At 44.6% G+C, this 22,034-nt stretch overlaps 3 protein-coding genes across 3 annotated transcripts; 2 read left to right on the forward strand and 1 right to left on the reverse strand.

Annotated features, from left to right (window-relative positions):
- Positions 1-56: 56 nt before the first annotated feature.
- On the forward strand, positions 57-11,799 carry nol6 (nucleolar protein 6 (RNA-associated)). Its single transcript, XM_060054283.1, has 26 exons — positions 57-217; positions 399-614; positions 811-927; positions 1,034-1,213; positions 1,352-1,520; positions 1,849-1,983; positions 2,188-2,351; positions 2,520-2,640; positions 2,748-2,806; positions 3,172-3,273; positions 3,376-3,491; positions 4,010-4,187; positions 4,382-4,504; positions 4,628-4,776; positions 4,883-4,958; positions 5,104-5,244; positions 5,454-5,571; positions 5,829-5,983; positions 6,491-6,654; positions 7,280-7,432; positions 7,574-7,671; positions 7,832-7,956; positions 9,898-9,987; positions 10,282-10,482; positions 10,718-10,819; positions 11,427-11,799. Exons 2-26 carry the CDS (start codon positions 399-401, stop codon positions 11,574-11,576), a joined length of 3,402 nt encoding a protein of 1,133 aa, XP_059910266.1. The 5' UTR covers positions 57-217; the 3' UTR covers positions 11,577-11,799.
- On the reverse strand, positions 8,007-9,340 carry LOC132459637 (cocaine- and amphetamine-regulated transcript protein-like). The gene is made up of 3 exons (XM_060054291.1): positions 9,004-9,340; positions 8,765-8,851; positions 8,007-8,443 (listed from the first exon to the last, which is right to left on the reverse strand). The coding sequence occupies exons 1-3, from the start codon at positions 9,217-9,219 to the stop codon at positions 8,336-8,338; spliced, it is 411 nt and encodes a 136-aa protein (XP_059910274.1). The 5' UTR covers positions 9,220-9,340; the 3' UTR covers positions 8,007-8,335.
- A 6,170-nt stretch (positions 11,800-17,969) lies between the features above and the next one.
- On the forward strand, positions 17,970-21,744 carry aqp3a (aquaporin 3a). The gene is made up of 6 exons (XM_060054292.1): positions 17,970-18,172; positions 19,876-20,002; positions 20,150-20,287; positions 20,441-20,556; positions 20,719-20,936; positions 21,082-21,744. The coding sequence occupies exons 1-6, from the start codon at positions 18,065-18,067 to the stop codon at positions 21,281-21,283; spliced, it is 909 nt and encodes a 302-aa protein (XP_059910275.1). The 5' UTR covers positions 17,970-18,064; the 3' UTR covers positions 21,284-21,744.
- The last annotated feature ends 290 nt before the right edge of the window (positions 21,745-22,034 follow it).

Here is a 22,034-nt window from a genome sequence, read left to right on the forward strand (position 1 = left end):
GTGGTAAAATCAGCCAATCACTATTCAGGAAAGCGGCGTCTGCACCAATCGACAAATGTTTAGCACGCAAGTTTGTATGACCCTCTGCTCTGCACATGTGAAACGCAATGTTCGGAAGTCCGATTTGTAACACAACTGGAGAATACCAATAATTGAACAGAATTGAAATACATTAGGATTCACAAGCGATACTATCGCAGAAAGAGACATAGACAAGGTAAGGATAAAACGCAGAATAAACTAAAATGTACATATACTTGATATTTTGATACCCAAACGCTCAACCAGGCTTGTGGTGAAACCTCCGAGAGGGACTCTGAACGCATGTAATGTTGGGAGTCAATCTCGTTATTATACAGTGTGTTATTAAATGTTATTCCTGTTTGTTTTTTTTACAGATGATTCCGTCAGACTCGTCCCAAGCCAAGGAGGACGGCAATGGTGTTCCTGCGAATGCCAAGCGTAGTAAACCCGAGGACCAGGGGGAGCAGGACGCCGTCCTCCGACCAGTGAAGCTCTCCCGTACTGAGCTGTACAAACCCCCTACAGTGGAAGAGCTCAACCAGCTGAAAGAGGCCGAAAGCCTCTTCCACTGCAGTCTGCTTAAAATGCAGGTATGCTGTCAACAATCACCCACCATGTATTTAAATGCATTATTGCATTCTATTTAGCTATTTTTACGCAATTAAATGTCTCTTGTCAAATATGCTACAGTGAATTTAAATATATACTGCAATAAACATACTCTTAGTAACATTTCACTGAGATAAACCTTCACTGACAGTCAACATCCGTATTCACTGAACGCAGATGGAAGAGCTGCTGAAAGAAGTGGCCCTGAGTGAACGTAGAAAAAAACAAATCGACTCCTTCGTCAAGACCGTTACAGAAGCTCTGCAGAGTGTGCCCTCTTTTCCAAAAGTTGAGGTATGTATCTCTTCAACGGCCTCTGATTGGGCTTATACTTTGTGTTTGCAGTTTTCACCATTAACCCTCTGTTAACATTCCTGCATACGCGTGATTGTGTGTCCAGCTCGGTGACCTGTCCTGGCTGTCGGGTTCAGTGAAGGTCCCATTCATCATGATGCCTGCAGAAAATGCCGGCAAGTTCCAAATGGCACCACCAGCATCTGTGGATCTTATAGGAAGTTACCCTTTGGGCACCTGCATCAAACCACGCATCACTGTGGACCTTGCAGTCACCATCCCGGCCGTAAGACATTTTTACTTCTACCACTCATTTGTGCCTTGAGTATTGGCAGACATGAGTTTTGATAGTCACAGATAGAGTGACACAATACAGTGACACGATACACTGATGAGCTAAATATGCGCCTTTTCTCTCAACCAGGAAGTCCTGCAAACCAAGGACGATATGAACCAGAGATACCCAAGGAAGAGGGCGCTTTACCTGGCAGGCCTGGCTCAGCATCTCTCCTCTTCAGCTGAAATCGGAAGCATGCGCTACTCCTGCCTCCACGGGAATCGCCTGAGGCCCCTTTTGCTGCTGACCCCTTCAGGTATTTCTGGAGTTTCATAATTATATTTTACAGGAGTGCATTGTTTTCTAAAGCAATTAATTTGACAAAGGAACATTTTTCGCATTTCTTCAGAACTATTTTACAGATGTTAGAAATGGCTTGCAATAACGGTTTCAGGGAATAAAGAGCCGTTCAGGAGTTTATAACTGTCTTGTACAATAAAATCTATTCAAACTATTAATATTGGAGAACCTGTGTGGTTGTGTCCTATTGTATTATATTTAATATGTGCGTTTCTGTAATGGTGTGCAATGCTGTGCTCTTTAATGGCTGTATTGAAGTGTTTGTGTTTGTCTCTCCTCTTCAGGCAAAGAGTCAAGCAACTTCACGGTGCGTCTCCATGCGTGTCTCCCACCCGGATACTTCAAGCCCAGCCGCTTCCACCCGCAGAGAAACAACATCCGGACCAAGTGGTACACCGGCCTGGACTCCTCAGATCCAGGTTACTGCTTTCAAATGGTTAAGCTAGGGTCAACAAATGCTCATTATTATATATATTTTTAGTGATTCAACATTCTGAGGCTATACATTGCCGGGTTGTCATCAGTCATTCAATTTAGAAATTAACATTTATTTTGTGTAAAACAAGGCCTTGTCTCACTCCGTATTGTCTCTCTTTCTATGGTCTCACTGCCTCCATGTGTAGAAGGCCCAGAACCTCCCACGCCACATTACAACAGCTCAGTTCTAGGGGACATGCTGCCCAGAGCCCACCTTCAGTTCCTCTCCGCGGTCAGCTCTCAGTGTCCAGCATTTGCCGAAGGAGTGGCCTTGATCAAAGTCTGGCTCCGGCAGAGGGAACTCGACCAGGTGTGCAGGAGAAACAAATATTGTTTACAATGATTTATTGTTTTTAATATTGAATGTATTGTAGCTCCACAATGGGTATTTAGAGTAAATAAATTTAATTGGTTTGTGTGAATCATGTTATCATTGGTGGTCTCACTGTTGCATTGATCCTACATGATTTCCCCACAGGGCGCGGGATGTTTCAATGGCTTCCTGGCTTCCATGACTTTGGCGTACCTTCTGAGTAAACACAGAGTCAACAACAACATGACGGCCTATCAGCTGCTCCGAAACACGCTGCACTTTCTTGGTGAGGCAATGGGATTTCTGAAATCCCATTGGAGATATGGAATTATTTGTAATTGTTTTCAATAGTCTGCTGGTTCATGATCCATGCCTTTTTATGTTAATTTCTAGCTACCACAGACCTGACGGAGACTGCAATTACCCTAGCGAGGAAACCAGACTCAACTGCAGTGAGTGATGCAGTGAAGACACTTTGCTTGTCTAGTTGTTCTCAATCTTCACCCCTGAAGATCCCCTTCACATAAAATAACCATATTGTGAAATCAAATAATTGTAGTGAACCAGAAAATTTTTATATTAATATCTATAGTATACTATATATGGGTACATGATATGTATGTCATAGGCTTTGCATGAACACATACATCGACACTGAAATCATGAGGCAAAAATGCAGTATCTAATGTTTTGAGTAGTGATCTAATTTCCAGGCACAGGTTGTTCCTTTGCGTTTGTTTTGATGTGATCCATTGCTGTGAATATTACACGCAGTAGCCCTATGTGTGACTCTCTTCTCCCCCGGCCCTCCCTGCAGCCATCCCTGCCTGAGTTCCAGGACGCCTTCCAGGTTGTGTTTGTCGACCCCTCTGGACACCTGAACCTGTGTGCTGAGATGACAGAGTGCACCTACAAACAGGTGGGCCTTTAGCTGTTTCTCTTTGATTGTCAGACACTTGGGTTTATTCGGGATGAATCCTCAAAGCGACGGGTCAAACCTCCGCTCCGTGTGTGTACCCAGGTGCAGCATGAGGCCTCCCTGTCCATGCAGTTCTGGGACGACGCCACGGTGAACGGCTTCCATGCCCTCCTCATGACTCCGAAGCCCCTGGAGAGGACCAGCGACCACATCTTCCAGTAGGCTTTGTTATATTATTATTATTATTGTGCTTCAAGGCCTGTATCCAGATAGGATCAGAGGTTGATGACCACCTCTTCCAGTAGGCTTTTTAATATTATTCTGCTTCAAGGGATGTATTCAGATATGATCAGAGGTTTGTGACCACATTTCCAGTAGGCGTTTTATTTTTATTATTGTTATTGTGGTTTAAGACAGTTATTCAGATATGATCGGAAGGAAAGTCACCACATCCCCTAGGCGGCCTTCTCCTGCTTTAACCACCAGGTTATTGTCTACAGTAACTGTTGTCATGGATATCCATTGGAAATACTGCAGGGAGGTATCTCTGACGTAGCGTCTACATGAATCTAGTTTGATCCAGCATAGTGAAATGCTACACAAAACTGTAAAACAGGATCTGTTGTACATCGCCAATAACGACGTCAATGTGTTTCGGGCGTGTTTCCACCTTCACATTGTGCACACATTTCTCCGGCCATCCCCTTTGTTTACATCCTGTTTGTTGCCTGTTTAGACTCCTGGAGCTGGTCAAGCTTCAAGCCAGCTGTAAGAAACTGAAACTGCTCAGTGAGCTGATGGACCACAGTGGGAACTATGTCCGCACGATGCTGCCCTACATCCTGTCCCTCCTCCAACAGGGACTAGGCCAGAGAATCCTCCTCCTGACCCACTCCCTTTCACCGGACCCAGAGGTCAGCAGTACTGTCGTTCTCGGGGTCAATGATAATGCACGCGTGACTCAGTCCGCTCCTTCCATAGTTCTCGTTTAAAAAGCACTGTTTAGTACTATCAGGTCACTGAATGGGTTATGGTTAGGGTTAATGCCTAATGTAAAGCTAAGCATGTGCTTGACCGACACCTCACTGACTTTGTTTTGGTTTTGTAGTGGACGGTGGAGGCTGAACCCCCAAAGCACAAAGCCCAGCCTCCGCTCTCCTTCGGCCTGATCTTACGGCCCGATTACGCAGCCTCGGTCCTGGAGAGGGGCCCGCCTGCAGACAGTCCCAAGGTGTGTGCGCGAGAGTAGAAGTGTCTATTAATGTTTCCATTTTGGCACTCGGTGGCTCTCTTTATGCACTCGTTGGCCATTATTATTGTTGTCATTAATATATGGTTGACATTATTGTCCCAGGCGGCAGAGTTTCGCAAGCTGTGGGGCCCGCGCTCCGAGCTGCGCCGCTTTCAGGACGGCGCCATCACAGAGGCCGTGCTCTGGACCGGAGAGAGCGCCTGTGAGAAGCGGCTGCTTCCCAGGCAGATTGTCAATCACCTGCTACAGCTGTATGACGATCCTTTTCTCCTATCCTATTATTATATATTAATTTAAGCCATTTAAACGCCTGCTGTGAATAAAGCCTTTTGAATAATTGATTTATTCCCCTAACAGTCATGCAGATATTCCAGAATCCTGTGTGAGATACGTTGGGGCCATGATGGATGATGTCATCCAAATGAGCAACGATGTACGGTTACTGTTTTTGTACTTTCTGTGACTGTCCAGAAGAGGGTGTCTGTCTTATGATTGTCTGCCAAGTATATGTTTTTGTGTTCACTGTTAAAACAAGCTGAACCTCCAATTACAAATTGTATGTATTTATTTTTTCGAAGGTGCCTAGTACTGGGGAAGAAGAGAGTTTAAAGGTGGTTCAGTCTTACGACGACTTGAGTAGGAAGCTGTGGAGGCTAGAAGGTCTACCCCTGTCTGTCACTGCTGTCCAGGGAGCACACCCTGCACTCAGATACACACAGGTGAGTCCTGCGATGGTTCTGATTGTTCCACAACACAGTGATTATGTTTCACAACATTAACATCTGATTATTTTGTTTTTGTAGTATTTTATTTTTTTAACAAAATATTATAAGGTGCAGGTGCTATTGTGGCTGTGTGTATGGATATATGTGTATATTATGAGTGTTATGCTCTATGGACTTGGTGTCATGAACTATGGCATTTCTAGGTCTTTCCCCCGAAACCCCTGAAGTTGGACTACTCTTTCTTTGGAAAAGAAAAGAGTTCCCGATCACTTTTGCCCAAAGAGGGTAAACCTTGCCCGGTCTATATCGAACCCATCACAGGTACGTTTGAGAAAGTAATCCAATGTCATACTAGGTCTTTGAGGTTGGAAGACAAACCTTAACCAACATCTCACATATGCATGCCTTCTAAGATGCAATCCAATTTTAAATAGTATTTTTGTGTTATTGTGATTTTGTGTCGTTTGAACTGCTCTTGCCTGACTTTATGAATACAGAAAAACGTTTTAATGTAAAGAGGGTTTAAGTGCGCCCAATTCACAAAGTTTTCTTTAACGGTCACCATGGTTACCCTGTAGTGGTGTGTCACATGGAGGGCAGCGGGAAGTGGCCCCACGACCGCGTGGCGATCCGCCACCTCAAGGCGGCCTTTCACATCAGCCTGGGGGAGCTGCTGACCAAGGAGCACAGCTACACCTGCAGGCCCTGCCCCACCCACCTGGACGTCTGGAAGGTACGCCCTGCGGCACGGCAAAAAAAATCGGAGTGAATTGTGTGAATGTGAATTGTCTGTTTCATGGCTGTGGGATACATTCGATTGTTTATTTTCTTTCACAATGCTAGAATGCTAAGCCTTCAACTCTACTGTTGGTTTATTAGAACGGCATGCAGTGCAGCAAATGGCAAGTGACACTAGTACAGAGAGCGCAATTTATTTGTATATATATATATTTTTTAATAAAATGGCATTAAATGGAGCAAAGCGAATGTAGCAGGGCTGTATTCCTCCACTTTCTTTGGATAGGACTCGACTCTATTTTGGACGAGTCAAACATCTGTCCGTGTGCCAATAGGTTTAAGGTAATGATGATACTGGGAAGGGTAATTGTCATCTCAAACATAGGTAACCGCAGCTATTTTATCCTAGAGGTTTGCAGCTTGTACATCCACCCTCCCCTGGACCTGATGTACGATTCATCCAAAACTCCGACCTGACCCTGCTCTCCACGTGTTCCCCCAGGACGGCTACGCCTTCCGCGTCCACGTGGCGTACCACCGCGAGCCCCAGGTGCTGCGGGAGAGCGTGGGCCCCGACGGGCTGCTGGTGGTCCGGGACAACGAGGCCGCCCAGGCCCTGGAGCTGGCCACCGTGCACCGGCCTCTGCTGACCAGCACCCTGCACGGGTAAGGCTCCTTCTGGGGCCCCGGGCCGCCCCAATGATGTTGATGATCCGAGTCTGATGCCTTTTTTTGTTAAACGGTTGTTTCAACAGCCACAGGTTTCAAGCAGAATTCAGCGTGCAATGCATTACTTTCAAGCAATTGCAGTGTTGGATCCTGCACAATAATTCTTCCGCTGCAGCTATTTCCTCCCATTGATGATCTTTGGCACTACAAGGCTTCTCAAGATGAAACCCAAGTCAATCCATCCATCCAGGCAGATTGTCCTCCCCGCCCGCCCACTATTAGAAGATCTCTCACAGCAGTCCCATGCTATAGCTATAAGTGCAGCTACAACTCAGACCACTAGAGGTCGTTAGTGAGAAACCTTTCATAATGGGCGCAGGTTTAGGCCCAGTCCCATTTCTCTCTAATTTACAAGAACACTTGTTTGGAGTGCCCCTAGCTACCGAGCTGGCTAGCGTTCATGGGATGATTGTATGGGGGAAAACGGCACTCCCTTTTCTTCCCTACCCCTCTGCGGGAACGCGCAAAATCTAGAGTTAGGGCTCAAATCTAGGGGGAGCATTTGGGACAGGGCCTTAAACTTGTTGTTCTCAAACGTACCCTAACCCGAGCGTGTCCACAGGCTCCAGCAGCAGCACCCCTGCTTCGGCGCCGTCTGCCGCCTCGCCAAGCGCTGGCTCGGAGCACAGCTGCTCAGCGACGACATCAGGGAGGACGCGGCCGACCTACTGGTGGCCTCGCTCTTCCTGCACCCCGCCCCCTTCACTGCCCCCAGGTACCCACTCCCTCTCTCGCTCTCCCTTATCCTCGCCCGCCCGCTCGCCCCCGGTATGATCTCCCCTCCCTCCTCCTCCCTTTGTGGTTGCCTCGTTAGTAAGTCATGAGAACTGAGTTTTTATCGACCCTCTGCCCGCAGCTCTCCTCAGGTGGGATTCCTGCGCTTCCTCCGCCTGCTTTCATCCTTCGACTGGAGGAACAACCCCCTGGTGGTTAACCTCAACAGCAAGCTGACAGGCATGTACTCACACACACATGCACATACCTCAATGCTCTTTTTTAAGTAATTTCATTTTTTTTCTTTTTACCCGTGCCTCGTTATGAGGTTTGAGTGATTCGGGGTGGTTGGCCCCCCCAAGAGTCTAACTGTGTGTCGTCGCCTCCTCCTCACCTGCAGCGGCCGACTACACGGACATCAAGAACGACTTTGTGGCAGGCAGAGACTCCCTGCCGGTCATGTTCATAGCCACGCCCAGCGACAAGAAGCTGTCCCTGTGGACCAAGCGGGAACCTAGCGTACAGGTCAGTCACAGGACAACCCCCAACAGTACAGCTTTATTTACATGCTGGCGCACCGCCGTTTATGCACAGTTAAAATGACCTAAAACAGAGGGACCACATATTGGGACCACATATACAATTGATGCAGCAATATAACAATCTGTACATGAGATATACAACATGAAACCTCTTTTGGGATGATTCCACTTAGGTTAAGCACACATCGACACAGATATGATGCATCCACATGCTGACAACAGAAACGGCAAACCCTTCATATCAAAGGCACAGGCCATCCCATAACTTTGTGTTGAGGTCCCGTCATTGGGAAACATTCACTATTTGATCTGAAGCTTCTCGTAGAGGCTTCACATCAGACTCAAATGAATGACTCTGGACTTCACAAACAGCGGTGTAAAAGAGTATTGCATGTCCTCGGCAGAAAACAGTCACACAGTTTTCCGATCCTTGAGCCTTTCCGCGTGGCACACAGTTCCCCCGGGGCACACTGCGGAGAGACGGCCACGTTGCCGGGAATTATTACCAGTGAATTATCCTCCCGACAGCTCCACATCTGTGTCCTTGGTGTGACGCATTCAAAAAGACTGTCTTACTTATTAAGGTCTAGTGCTGAAACGATTCGTCGAATTCAAAAGCATCATAGTCCTTAAAGTAAGCACGCGCCTAATTGCTCTATTTAAAATGCAAACATTGTCAACAAGAATACCTTCATTTTTCTTGGTTACACCATATAAACGTCAACATAAGATCAATTCTAAGTCCGAAGAAGGGTTGCAGTCCTGCTTTGATTTTGAGTGGGGGTACATACCATAGGCACATAATTATGCTTCATTCCTTGAGTTGGAAACCGGTTGTCGTTCTTCAGTCGCTCCAGCACCCCATGCAAGTCAGTCATCTGCACAGGCCAAAGCGTTCAACCCATCAAATACGTACAATGAAGAGCTCCTCATTGCTCACTATTTTAAACCTGTTTATAATGTTCCCAAGATAAACCTGATCTCAAAGCCAAACACGCCCAACAACGCCATAACAACCCACTCCGCTCACCAGTTGTCTTTCATCGAGGTCCAGCGTGGCGGGGAAATGAGCTGAATATCTGGTGCTGAGCTCCTCGGTATCAGCATGGCCGTGGCGGCCGGCGGCTAGGAGCACGCAGAGAAGGCCTAGTGGCCAGCGGCCCCCGCGGCTGCGGAGCTGACCCACATTCATTTCCTGCTCCAAGCCCCCCCTGGAAGCCACTGAGTCCCCTCCGTCCAGCGTCATTCTTTATAGCGGCAGGAAGTCTCTGGCCCTGCGTGACGTACGGACTGATGCGTCACACTGTGGTGGTTATTAAGAGTCCAATTAAAACCCCCTTTGTAACGAGGAGTTTCAGCCTCCTTGACTCGCCTCTGAAAGCAGATGTAGCCACTTGAATGGCATGGGAGTCTGTAAAAGTTGCTCTGAATGCCTCTTGAAGGCTAATAAAATGGAGAACTTTAGACAGGAGGTCACCTGCCTGCACACGCTTTATGAGGATATAGGATTTGACGACGAGATGAAAGATATTCTCAATAAAACTGTATATTTTTAAATGCATGTTGATATACTGCTGTCGTCCTATGTAGCACTCTGACAAGGACAGAGTTTGGCACGTGGTCATTACATCTCAGTTAATTGGTCATTTCTGGGAAAAGCACTTTAGGGAGAAATTGTCCATTCAAATCGTTCTCTTTTTTTTATAACAGACAGATCTTTAAGTGCTTCATTGATTTTTAAATTGGCACACAGTGGTGTCATACTGAGCCAATAGTGTCCATTTAAAATACAATAAAGGTACATAATGGTCTCTTTGAAACATTGATTTCAACTCGATGGTTTTCTGTCACATGCATGACACTCGTGTGACTGCTACGGAGATGTTTGGAGATGATGTCGGCCCCTCGCTGCTTTGTCCTGCAGATGATGCAGAGGGCGGTGATGCTGGCAGCGGAGAGCCTCAAGGTTCTGGAGCCCCAGCTGAAGGACGGCACCCAGATACAGGACGTCAAGGTTGGTTCAAAACAGACACCGAAACAACTGCATCATGGAGTCGGACTCCGGTGTCAAAATGGGACAACTGGTGCGAAAGAAAGTTGACTGTGTCCGAGGTGCCCACTTACTTGGCTGATGTGAAAATGCCTTCGCACCAAACGGAGAAGTCGCCCTGCAGAAGTCGTAGCGCACAACACCGCGCCGCATTAATGAAAGCTCTTGAATCGTTTTTCTCCTCTCCCATGTATCTATTGTGTGTTTTTCAAATGTGATCTATTAGGGTACCTAATTGTGTGTTGCTGTTGTGTGCAGGTGGCAATGCGTCCCCCCTTAGAAGCCTACGATGTGTTGATCCACCTGCTGCCCAAGCAGGTCCCCCTGCTCAAGCAGGCGGTGGACCCTCCGCTGGTGGTCTTCAGCAGGGGGACCGTGGCAGGCAAGGCGGGCACTCCTGGAGGGGCCATGCCCGTCATAGACTACAACCCCGTCGCTCTCTACCTGTCAGAGCTCAGGGTTCGTCTTTTGCTTACTTTAACTAGTACATGTTTACATGCACACATCCAACTTTTGACATTCAAATGAGTTTTTATGCACAGGGAAGCATAGATTTATAGTTATTCAATTAGATGTGTGATCGTTTCCTTGGATATTTTTGTGCCGTTACCTCTCATACAATATTAGGAAACTTTTCATTCATTAGTTTACGTAATTTTTATTCTTATTTTCATTTTTTTAATCTGACCTCCAGGATTCATTTGGAGACTTGGCCCTGTTCTTCTGTGACCCTTACGGTGGTACGGTGATCGCCGTGTTGTGGAAGCCCAAAGCCTTCAAACCAGTGCCCTTCAAGGTAAGTGCGGAAGCTGGCCTCTCCCACAATGTGTAGTAGAGGGAGCTGCACATTTCAACCACCATATGAGTAACTAAACTGTCATGGTGCTGTAGGCACGATTTCAGAGCTGCAATTTGAACGGTTTGGAATTGGCATAGTCATGCGCAAGCTATTCGGGAGCGACATTCTCTGAGAACATCTAACGTTCTGGGTGGCCTTTGGATGAGCCAATTAAGCAATAAGCCAACAGAATGCAGGGTTTGCATAACTCCCCCTCGCGGTTGAACAATCACTGTAAATCAAGGCCTGAAATGGCTTACTGCCTTCATGCAGAAGTTTCTAAAATTGAACCTCTCTCCTTGCTCATATCTTCAATCTGGGCAATCCATCTTGCCTGTCAACGACACTCGTGCCCACATAGGGTTATCGTTTCAATTGCTGTAAAACATTGGGTGGGAGGGGGAGGAGAGGGAGTGCATGTTTTTGGGGTGGTTTAACTTCAAAATGTGCTCTTTTCCACTCGCTCTCTTAACAATTCTCAAATCAGCCGCTTAAGACATACTATTATATTATAATGCCAACTACGGCTGAAGGCCAGTACTGACTGCTCTGTCTCGCCACGTAGACCTCGGAGATAAAGGCGCGGCGTGTGGAGGTGAAAGGGGAGCAGGCGCATAGTGTGCCCAACGTGGAGGCCATCGTGGAGGACTTCAGTGTGATGGGGAAGGATCTGGTCAGGTCGGTGGAGGCCAGGACGGAGAGGTGGAGCGTCTAGAAGACATGCAGCCATACCATCATGCCATTATGATCTCAAAGTATGTCGGGGAAAAGTCAGACGTTGGTTGTTCTTTTCAGAACATTCTGTTAAATTTGTCATTCTTATTCAGCTTTCGTGTACATGTACAATATATAATTCTTATTCGGTTTTAGTATACTTGTAGGATAAGACGTGACATGTTTGTTATTGGCAGACTGGTTTATTAAAAGATTCTTAAATACTTGTTCCCCTTATTTCCTTCATAGATACTAATCCTACAGCAGTTAACCGTACTATAATGTAAATGTGACGATGGCTATGAAGTTAATAAAAGTAAGTCGGTAAAACACATGCCTGTTCTCCAGGTTTTGTCTGACGCCTGGTAAGAGTTCCCTTTCTCAATTTACTGAAAAATAACACGCAAAACTAACTTATTCATTTTAAGTCGATTTCGCCTCTGCCTGGCCGTCTCTCCTGCCAAAACGGCCTATCTACTGGAGCTGATTGTGCAACAATTCCGAGGTATCTTTTTCTCGCTTATAACTCTCAGGGTGTGTTGTATTTAAATGTTTGAATAATTTACTCGTAAGGCTGCTGTATGGCATACTCTTGTCACAAATAGCATATCCTACGAGTGGTTTATCGACGGCTGATGAGTACCACGGGCACCACACAAGTGTGATGCTGCAGGATGCGTGCCGTGCGGCAGCGTTGTGAGTGTGCGCGGGCGCGCTCTGTTGTCGTCACACAGGCTTCCACAGTCATGTGCCGTGTTCCAATACCCGTACTTCCATGAGTATACTTAAAGGAAGTACACTATCTGCACTATCCGTACTCACTTGAGTACGCACATTTTTTAGATGTGAGTGCTGTTCCAAATCGAGTACTCTGTGGTGCACTTACCGGAAATGACGATCACGACTGCCACCGTGGCTCCTCCCCCTCAATAAACATCCCGCTTTGAACGGTGAACTCTTTACGCCTAGCAGCTATAAAAACTACAAAATGACTCTATTAATGCAGGCTATGTGGAAAATGCGCCGACTTTGGCTCAGCCTGGCTCCGCCTCTTCCGCTACGTAGCTAAGATGGCTGCCGTTGAGTACGGGGAGTGTCCTTCGACCTTCATTATGTCCATGGCCGTGTTCCAATACCCGTACTGTCCGTACTGCGTACTCAAAATTTGAGTACGCAGTACGTTCCAATTCAGATCCGGCGAAAAGAAGTATACTTCAAGGACCCGGATGCCGTACTCAAAATGGGCTAATCGTGAAGTGTGGATCGAAGGCATGGACATAATGATCGAAGGACACTCTCCGTACCACTCAACGGCAGCCATCTTAGCTACGTAGCGGAAGAGGCTGAGCCAAAGTCGGCGCATTTTCCACATAGCCTGCATTAATAGTCATTTTGTAGTTTTTATAATAATAAATAATAATACATTTAATTTAGAGGCGCCTTTCAAGACACCCAAGGTATAGTTAGTACGGATAGTGCAGATAGTGTACTTCCTTTAAGTATACTCATGGAAGTACGGGTATTGGAACACGGCACATGTTCGATCCACCACACTTCACGATTAGCCCGTTTTGAGTACGGCATCCGGGTCCTTGAAGTATACTTCTTTTCGCCGGATCTGAATTGGAACGTACTGTGTACTCAAATTTTGGCTAGTAAGTGCGGACAGTACGGGTATTGGAACACGGCAATGCACTTGAAAGTGCAGTCAAGAAAGCTAAGGGCCAGCGAGGCGTCAGGGCGGATAATTTGTTAATTCCCACCCATTTCTTTATAGATCCATGATTCCCACCTCAAACATTGTACACAACTTAAGTCCTGAACAGTGAACACGATTGTAAGTGATGCAGCCCACTCTTTGTATTGATATAATTATATTATCGATATCTGATTTCAAGGAATCGATACCAAATGAGAAGCTTATGAGTATAAAGTATCAATCCTGCAGTGTCGTTCCGCCAATCCCTACAATTTCTATGGAGGAAGAAAGGTTTGGTGCGGATCACGACACATGAATAGGAATTTCCATGCAATGAATTATGTAGGCTACTGTATGTAGAAGCATTATTATGTGCAAGAGCACTTGTACTTTCGACTGAAATTTGCATAGAGTGGTTAAAAAACCAACAAGTGCTAAAAAAGTTAAAAGGAAAGCCGTTAGTCCCAGAGAGCTGGAAATAGTTAAGCTCCCGGAGTACACCGCCGGAGCTGCCGGACTGCAGCTGAAGCTTCGGCGGCGGCCGGACGGCTTCGACGGCGGCCAGACTAGCGCCGAAGCTTTGGCGGCAGTCCAGAAGCTCCTGCACGGGGAGCTCGGCAGCGGCCCGGCAGCTCAGCTCCCGGACCACAATCCCTTTCTCCTCCATGTCGTGGTTCATGGACTTCAGAGAGTCAAGGCCAAAGTCCCTTTCCCCCAATTCTTCTCTACCATGGCCGAGATATCCCCCTTTACGAGTCTTTACTTGTGGAGGTGCCAGAGACGTCAGACGCAGTCTTTATGATTCATAATATCATCCGAGGCGCATATAGCTTTTGACCATGATATTAGATATAATATTTAAATACCCATATATAGTATTATTATTATGATCTTTATTATTATATTATATAGATATAGAGCTCCAGGAGTCCGCAAACGGCAACAATCCCTTCTCCTCCATGCTGTGGTTCAGTCTGACAGCTCATTGGTCAATGGGCAGCAGCTCATTTGCATTAAAGCTACAGAAACGGCGCATTCTGAAGGCACTGAAACAGAGGGGAATAGCGGTAGGAAAGATCTTTTTTCCTAAAAGCTATTTCCAGCAAACATCTTCAAAAACATGTTTTTTGGAACTCAAATACTGTGTTTACTTGTTGGGAATGCACCATAATATTTCTCCTTTAATTAATTACTGATATCAGCTTGCCAAACTCATGTCAAGCCTATAGCATATGTTTCTTTACACCTACATCTACAGCTCTTAATTATATTCAAAATGACATCCCTTAAAGAGTTTTATTTTTTATTTATTTATTATTCTTAAATGAGCGATGAAAACTGCTTCTAGATTCCTTGGGTCTCTGGGTCCTTTAACAGTGCAATATAAAAGTATAAGAGAAAAACTAGTAAAGAGAGCTGAGACCTAACTAAACAAATAAACTACACTACTGGATATGAAATAATTAGAATAATATAAAAATATAATAATAAGTGTAATGTATAAATAGATGCAGCATAAACAGATGTGAAATGTATACAGACATTGTTAGACAGATGTCGACTGTTAGAAATAAGACAGGTTGTGAGGGTTGCAAACTTTAAACTTTGGTATTCATTCAAAGTGGGCTCACAGCCAGCCCTACTAACTGCTGTACATTCTGCATACATACATTATTTATTAATACCATTTCTTTAACAAAATATTTCTTTTGAGTTTTTTATTTAATGGACTATTTGTCAAATTAAGTGGCACTCATTAGGTAGTGAACACATGGTTATAAATCCAGCCTAAAGACTTAATTCCCGTTATTAGCATTCATCAAAATTCTACCCCCAAAAGTAGCAAGCTGTTCGATTTTGAGATTTATGGGTGCTCTTCTATGTATTCTTCTGTAACGGCACAAGTAAAAAGTGTTCACCTCTAACTCTTTTTGCCATAGCAGGCACCACATTAGTGGTTAATGAAGACCCACATTTGAAGTTGCAAAATAGTGCAAAAGCCTGTTTTATACATGATTTACTGCCGTAAAACGGGGTGTGTGGAAAGACTGATACGAAACAAAAATCATTTCAACACATGCAAGTCGGGATTGTGTCTCAGCCTGAATGCCCTCCTTTATTTTGGCTTCCTATTCCCAGGGTATATAGCCAACATTTGATTGTGCAAGAAAATGTTGATGACGGGAGTCCCAGTACAGCACGTAAGCCAATGCATGACATACCATGTGTCACTTAACCTGTGAATGGGTTCTCACCCATACATTAACACCATGCGAAACCTGTTCAAAACGTAGTATGCATGAGCTGATCAATATTGCCATAAATAAAATAAAAAACAGAATCGTATGAATGCCTGATTGACTGTGGTAGGCTATTTGTATCAATGCGGACCCGACCAGGTGACAAACTAATATAAGGGGGTCCCAATCGTCTCTCAAATATACACACACGCACGCGCACACACACACACACACACACACACACACACACACACACACACACACACACACACACACACACACACACACACACACACAGTTAAGGGTCGTGTCTGCGTTCTATCAATCACTCCCCACCCCTCCTCACCTTGTCGTCTATTCCAGCACTGCCAGTGCGTCAGTGTGCCAGTGTGAAAAATCTGGCACATAGATGGATAGATTATTAGGTACTTGTATTATCCCCATGGGGGAAATTACTGTTTTGCTGCACAGCAAGAATTGACAAGACCAAACAAATAACTCTGTGATTAAGTAACAAGCCGAGGTCACGTAGTCCACAAATCCATGCGATGTTATCGTTGCTTTTCCAACGTCTTACCGAGCAGGAAGGCACTTTGATGGGGTAGAGGGATGACTCAAGCCAAATTATTCAAATTAAGTTCACAGGAAAACAAGACATTACAAGAACAAACAATAGTACAGTAACAGGGAACCAAGTGCACAGATATCGACGGAATTTTATCGTTCCTTTCCAACTTATTCTCGAATAGGATGGCACTGACAGGGGATGACAGGAGTGGAGGGATGCCTCCCACGGAGTGATTGAAATGCATTGCACATGAAGAATAACAAGGCAGAAGCTGGTCATTTTGACGAAAGATGAGCCACGTTGTTCAAATATGTGCCAGGAGAGAGAGAAAACTATTGACCTGCCTCCATAGACACTCGGACACATGTAGGCCTAGTACTCATTCAATTAAATGTGCTATCTTTTGGAAGTTTTCGATCATCTTAGTAGTTGACCTGGATTTGATTTTCCACTCCACTGTAGAAAACTTCAAAACATGTGCTTGAAAAATGCAGCTGTTACGCAATTCCTATAAGATGCCACGTATAGTTTGCACGATCTGCATAGTGTGATTGAACACATACAAAAAACAAAAATGTATATTACTTCTGCTGATTTTAGTCCCTTCATCCGTCCTTGGAATAACATTATTTTGGCTGCACACCATTTACTGAACTTTATTTCCCATTCTTTCTTGCCATTGCATTGCATTGCATTGCATTGCACACTATCAATCCTCCTCCAGGAGCAGTGTGCAGCCAGGGTGCAGCCTGGGTGCAGTGCCCAGGGACCGACTCGAGGCATACTGGCAGGGGCATAAACCGGTATGGCTTCTGGTTAAGAAACGGGAGCACCCCGTGTATACCAATGTCTACCCAGGGAGAACATTGAAACTTCCCACATAAGCGTCCCAGATGGGTTTTAACCCAGGACGTTGTTGCGGTGGGGCAGCTGCGCTCACCACTTGTTTGTTAATCACCATTTGGGGGGAGGGGTGGATTTACGAGGGTTAGTTGTTGTTGCGATGTTCTTGTTGTATTCCCGAGGAATAACATCTGCACCTATTGAGTGCCAAGTGCACCATTCTATAGCTTCATTTCATTATGCTTTATTTGACCTTTTGTACTGTATCAGTTGGTCTTTACTTTTTCCTGTCACTGAGATGGCTCCAAGATGTGTTTTCAGAAAGAATAACCACTAATCCTCGATAAGTGCTCTTCAAAAAAAACACCTTAAACTTTAAGTGATGAACTAAACAGGGCTGTCAAATGTATTTTACACTAAAGTCAATACAGTAGGATAAAGCAGACATGTTTCCTTCAAACCATTTTTTTCTCAGAGAGAGCGAGAGAGTCAGTGTGAAACTCTATTTAAATGTATTGTTCAACTTAAACTATTTGAACAATTCCTTTCATTGTTCATAGTTCTTTTGTTATGTTGTTCTTTACTGAACAAATTGCACCCTGGTTCCAATGGAACTCTGAGCTTATAGGAGTTTTTTAAGGAAAAGGGTTCTCACACCTCTATTAAAGCTATACAAAGCAGGAATAATATGGAGAGATAAAGTTTCGGACCGGACAAAGACAGGATCAGCAAAAGAGCCACACAGGGTCGTTTGGAAAAGAAAATGGGAGTGTGAACCAGAAAAGTAGGTGCTAGGACAAGGTGTGTATTACAGCTGTTTGTGTGTGTGTGTGTGTGTGTGTGTGTGTGTGTGTGTGTGTGTTTGTGTGTCTGGACATGTGTGTGTGTGTGTGTGTGTGTGTCTGTGCGTGTGCATTAGTGAAAGGGCGGCAGTGAATGATCGAAAGGGAGACAGCAAGTGAGCATGCCTGTTGGAATGGCAGGAGAGAAAGAGGCGTGTCCGAAGAGGGTGGGGCCGAGGACTTGGCATGTGTCCAGCCAGGACCCATATCAAAATTATAAGAAGAGGAGACTCGTGTTCTGAACATCACATCACAGAAGGACGTATCAGCTGACGACCATCACCCACCGAACACAACATGGGAAGACAGAAGGTATATTTGGACAAGCTGTCCAGAACCTGCCAGATCCGCAACCTGTTGCTTCGCCAGGCCCTGGCAGAATGTCTTGGCACACTCATCCTTGTGGTAAGTTCATCATGCTTAATGTGTGTGTGACTGTGCGTTGGTTGTCAATGTCTTTGTGTGTGTGTGTGTGTGTGTGTGTGTGTGTTAATATAGTATTTCTCACATTTTCTTCGGAAGTAAAGTTCTGTTCATTGTTATTCTTAATGAAAGCTTTATGCTCCAAGCATACAATGGAGAACGCCTATGGCAACTAACCCATAAGGAATCTTGCTCACCACCCTTACTTCTCACAGGTGACGTCAGCAGATTTGATCAGTCTTTATGTTTTCCCTCTGACACACTTATGTAGTATTTGCTGTAGTTGATTTGTACAATTTATTTTGAGATGTAAATTTAGAGACCAAGAAATTATACCGGTTTATGTTTGATAAGCCATTACGTTGTACAATTTATGTTTAATAAACCAGTATCCTTTATGTTTCTTAACCCCTCATCATGTTTAATATGTAAACATGAATTGCTGAATAAAATTTTAGTTGTAAGCAGAGAGATCAAAGTATCTGGAGATGCACAGAGAGCAAGACATTAAAACATTCACATGAGCACCCAAGCCCGTATATAGATGGCAGGGAAATTTGGGATGGATGGGATATCATGCATGGTCAACTAATCCAAACTTGTTAATGCTTTGACGACTTGCTGGATGAAAAGCACTATAATTAGGGCAATTACATGTTTTCCGATTAGTAGACAAGCTTTAGCTAGTTTTAGATTTTCAGTTTTCTTCCGGATTTATTTTTACTAATAGGGTGAACACGTAAAAAGTATCGAAAGTAATTATTTCACCAAACATATGTTTTTATTCCAATAGCAAATTTGAACTAAGAGGACAATTAAGGCTTCAATTCTATGGAAATCTCATCCGACCTAAGTTTGCTGGCCCATGTTGAGCCGTCTGCAATCGGATGCCTCTGACATTTGGAGAAAATGGTCTGAAAGTATTCTGGTCTTAAAGAATTTGGACTTCAGATGTTCTTTACTTAGCTGCGGACAGCGGCGATCATCAAAGGGACTTTATACGTTATATTTACGGGGCTTTAGCCGAGACCCAGTGATGGAGAGCGTCCCTTAGGCGCCAGGACGATTGAATGTGGTTCCCCGAGGCTAACCTCATTGTAAGAGTCCTGTGGTCTGGGTGGAATGCGTCCCATTCAGAGGGTTTATATTGGTAGCCTCAGCCAGAACCTAATGCACGTCCTTTCATCGAAAACAGATGCATGAAGCACTTGTAGTGCTTACAGGCAGGCAGGCACGTGCATGCAAAGACATAGACACATGCACTTGCAAGATCACACACATGCTAATTAGAATGTTTAACGAAGTATGCAGTGAAAAACTGTGGAGACCTTATCTCACTTATTCCGATTTTTCTATCAATATACACAATGTAATAATACCAGCAAATATTATTTCTGAACCAAAGTCAAAAAGTAACCTCTACAGTGGATGGTGGTGAGATGTGTGACCGTCTACACACCCCTCAGTTTAGACACGAGTCCAGTCCACAAAAACTGGCTTTCAATTTCACTGATAACAATCACATCCGCCCTTCACCCAATAACGTGACCTCTATGTGGGACAAATATCCAGTCATTCAGTCAGTGCATTTTTTTGGAGAGCCAGTGAGAGAGTGATATTGGACGCCGCCCACAGACCAAACTGTTGCGTTCTGCTGACATTGACCTATATGTTTCTCTCCCCAGATGTTTGGCTGCGGCGCTGTAGCTCAACTAGTGCTCAGCGGAGGATCCCATGGCATGTTTCTAACTGTCAACTTTTCCTTCGGCTTTGCGGCCACCCTGGGCATTCTAGTCTGTGGCCAAGTGTCGGGTAAGCCAAGGAACTGTCAAGCACAAACAATTTCAGATACTTATTTGTATCTGACCAAGCAATGCTAGTCACTAGAAGCAGGTGGGGGTGGGACTCTAATGATCATTATTTTTTAATATGATCCTGTTGTACATGTTTTTCCGACAGGAGGCCATCTGAATCCAGCTGTGACCTTTGCCCTTTGCCTACTCGGAAGAGAACCGTGGAGAAAGTTCCCAATATACTTTGCCTTTCAGACACTGGGAGCATTCCTGGGTTCTGCAATCATCTTTGGCATGTACTATGGTAAGGGATCAAGTCAAATTTTATTTTATTTTATCACGGTGCTATTATGTTATTATATCAAAACCCAAAGGATCTCTGCTGTAGATTTTGAAATCATTGTAATATTGACTGGGACAACAAAAAGTATTAAACGATTATTTTGTTTATCTAAAGATGCCCTGTGGGACCATCCTGACAACTTTAATGTGACGGGAAATCGGTCTACTGCCGGCATCTTCGCTACCTATCCTGGAAAACATCTCACGATTCTCAATGGCTTCTTTGATCAGGTATCCACCTTGACTGTGCCCAATTTCTAGTTGAATCATCTTTATACATTCTGTTACACAATAGCTTGGCTTGTACTGAATAAACATATCAACAGGGTTGTGGTTAGACTGTCAGTATTCTCTTCCAATATTGCTTCATGTGTGCCCATCCATCCACCATAGCTCATTGGAACGGCAGCCCTGATCGTATGCATCCTGGCCATTGTGGATCCATACAACAACCCCATACCCCAGGGGCTTGAGGCCTTCACTGTGGGCTTTGTGGTTCTGGTCATTGGACTGGCGATGGGCTTTAACTCTGGCTATGCCGTCAACCCAGCCAGGGATCTGGGGCCACGTATCTTCACTTCGATGGCTGGCTGGGGCATGGAGGTCTTCACGTGAGTCTGGTTTACATATCATCTCCCTCTCCCGCTATGAAGACATCACTGACACACAGCGTTCCTCTCATCTGACTATTGCCTGAGTTGGGTATATTTGTTGTGTCCTACACCTCTATTGATTGTGAGGATTTCTGTTCCTCAGGGCTCGAAACTGCTGGTTCCTGGTGCCCATCTTTGCCCCGTTTCTTGGGGCTATCATCGGGGTGGTGGTCTACCAGATGATGGTGGGTTACCATATGGAGGGCGAAGTACGCGACCGGCGTGAGGCGCAACAACAGAACGAAAGAGAGCGACTCAACAGCATCAGCACTAACGACCACAACAAAGAGAAGGAGGTGTCATAAAGAACCTGACGTCTGCAGGGGGGGATACACAGCAACAGGGTTAGGGTTAGGGTTACAAATAGCAACAGATGGAGTTCTCCACAATCTGTACACACACACAAACACACACATGCACACACACACACACACAAAGTGCAGAATTACATTAATTCGTTGATGAACAATACATTTTGTTGTATTTAATCATAGTTTTCTATTACTACGACTATAGTTTCCTATAGGATTTAGTAGAATATAATGTTATAGATATATCTAGTGTCTCCACACCAATTGTTTGCATATGTGTTTATTCTTACCAAACAAACATTGGCAACATATATTGACCACTGTTTTATTGTTACATTACTGTCCCAACAATCCATCCTGATTTTTTTTGCATTATCCTGTTTTGTTTGTTTGTATTATTATTGATGTTTCTACGATATAAAGTATGTATTGACATGTTTTTCAAAAAACTAAAAGGCCTTGGTAATCCATTATTTCAGTGACGGAATGTGACAATTTCCTTTACTCTAAATTGAAACAGGATAATGTTTTTCATCTGCTTCAACTTTGTAAATACCTAGACGTAGCTGCCAACACTATTTGGAGTCTAACCAAGATATGGACATACCATACCAACAGTTGAATATTGTTTATTTTTACAATCATTAACATCTTTAATTAACATCTCATGTAGTCAAAATTAGCGCCTTTGGTAAACTTATTCTAACATTCTATTTATGGGACTGGAATTGCTCACATAGGGCGG

Source organism: Gadus macrocephalus, chromosome 6 (genome assembly GCF_031168955.1).
Source record: "Gadus macrocephalus chromosome 6, ASM3116895v1".
In the NCBI taxonomy this organism is placed as follows: Eukaryota; Metazoa; Chordata; class Actinopteri; order Gadiformes; family Gadidae; genus Gadus; species Gadus macrocephalus.

Excerpts from the sequence above, each read along its gene's own strand:
- nol6 (XM_060054283.1), top strand. The coding sequence starts at position 399 with ATGATTCCGTCAGACTCGTCCCAAGCCAAGGAGGACGGCAATGGTGTT. Across the intron at positions 1,984-2,187 it reads CCTGGACTCCTCAGATCCAG|AAGGCCCAGAACCTCCCACG; the intron begins GTTACTGCTTTC and ends CTCCATGTGTAG. Across the intron at positions 7,433-7,573 it reads GCCCCCTTCACTGCCCCCAG|CTCTCCTCAGGTGGGATTCC; the intron begins GTACCCACTCCC and ends CTCTGCCCGCAG.
- LOC132459637 (XM_060054291.1), bottom strand. The coding sequence starts at position 9,219 with ATGACGCTGGACGGAGGGGACTCAGTGGCTTCCAGGGGGGGCTTGGAG. Across the intron at positions 8,852-9,003 it reads ACCTCGATGAAAGACAACTG|ATGACTGACTTGCATGGGGT; the intron begins GTGAGCGGAGTG and ends TGGCCTGTGCAG. Across the intron at positions 8,444-8,764 it reads AGCATAATTATGTGCCTATG|TGTGCCCCGGGGGAACTGTG; the intron begins GTATGTACCCCC and ends GTCTCTCCGCAG.
- aqp3a (XM_060054292.1), top strand. The coding sequence starts at position 18,065 with ATGGGAAGACAGAAGGTATATTTGGACAAGCTGTCCAGAACCTGCCAG. Across the intron at positions 18,173-19,875 it reads TTGGCACACTCATCCTTGTG|ATGTTTGGCTGCGGCGCTGT; the intron begins GTAAGTTCATCA and ends TTCTCTCCCCAG. Across the intron at positions 20,937-21,081 it reads TGGGGCATGGAGGTCTTCAC|GGCTCGAAACTGCTGGTTCC; the intron begins GTGAGTCTGGTT and ends TCTGTTCCTCAG.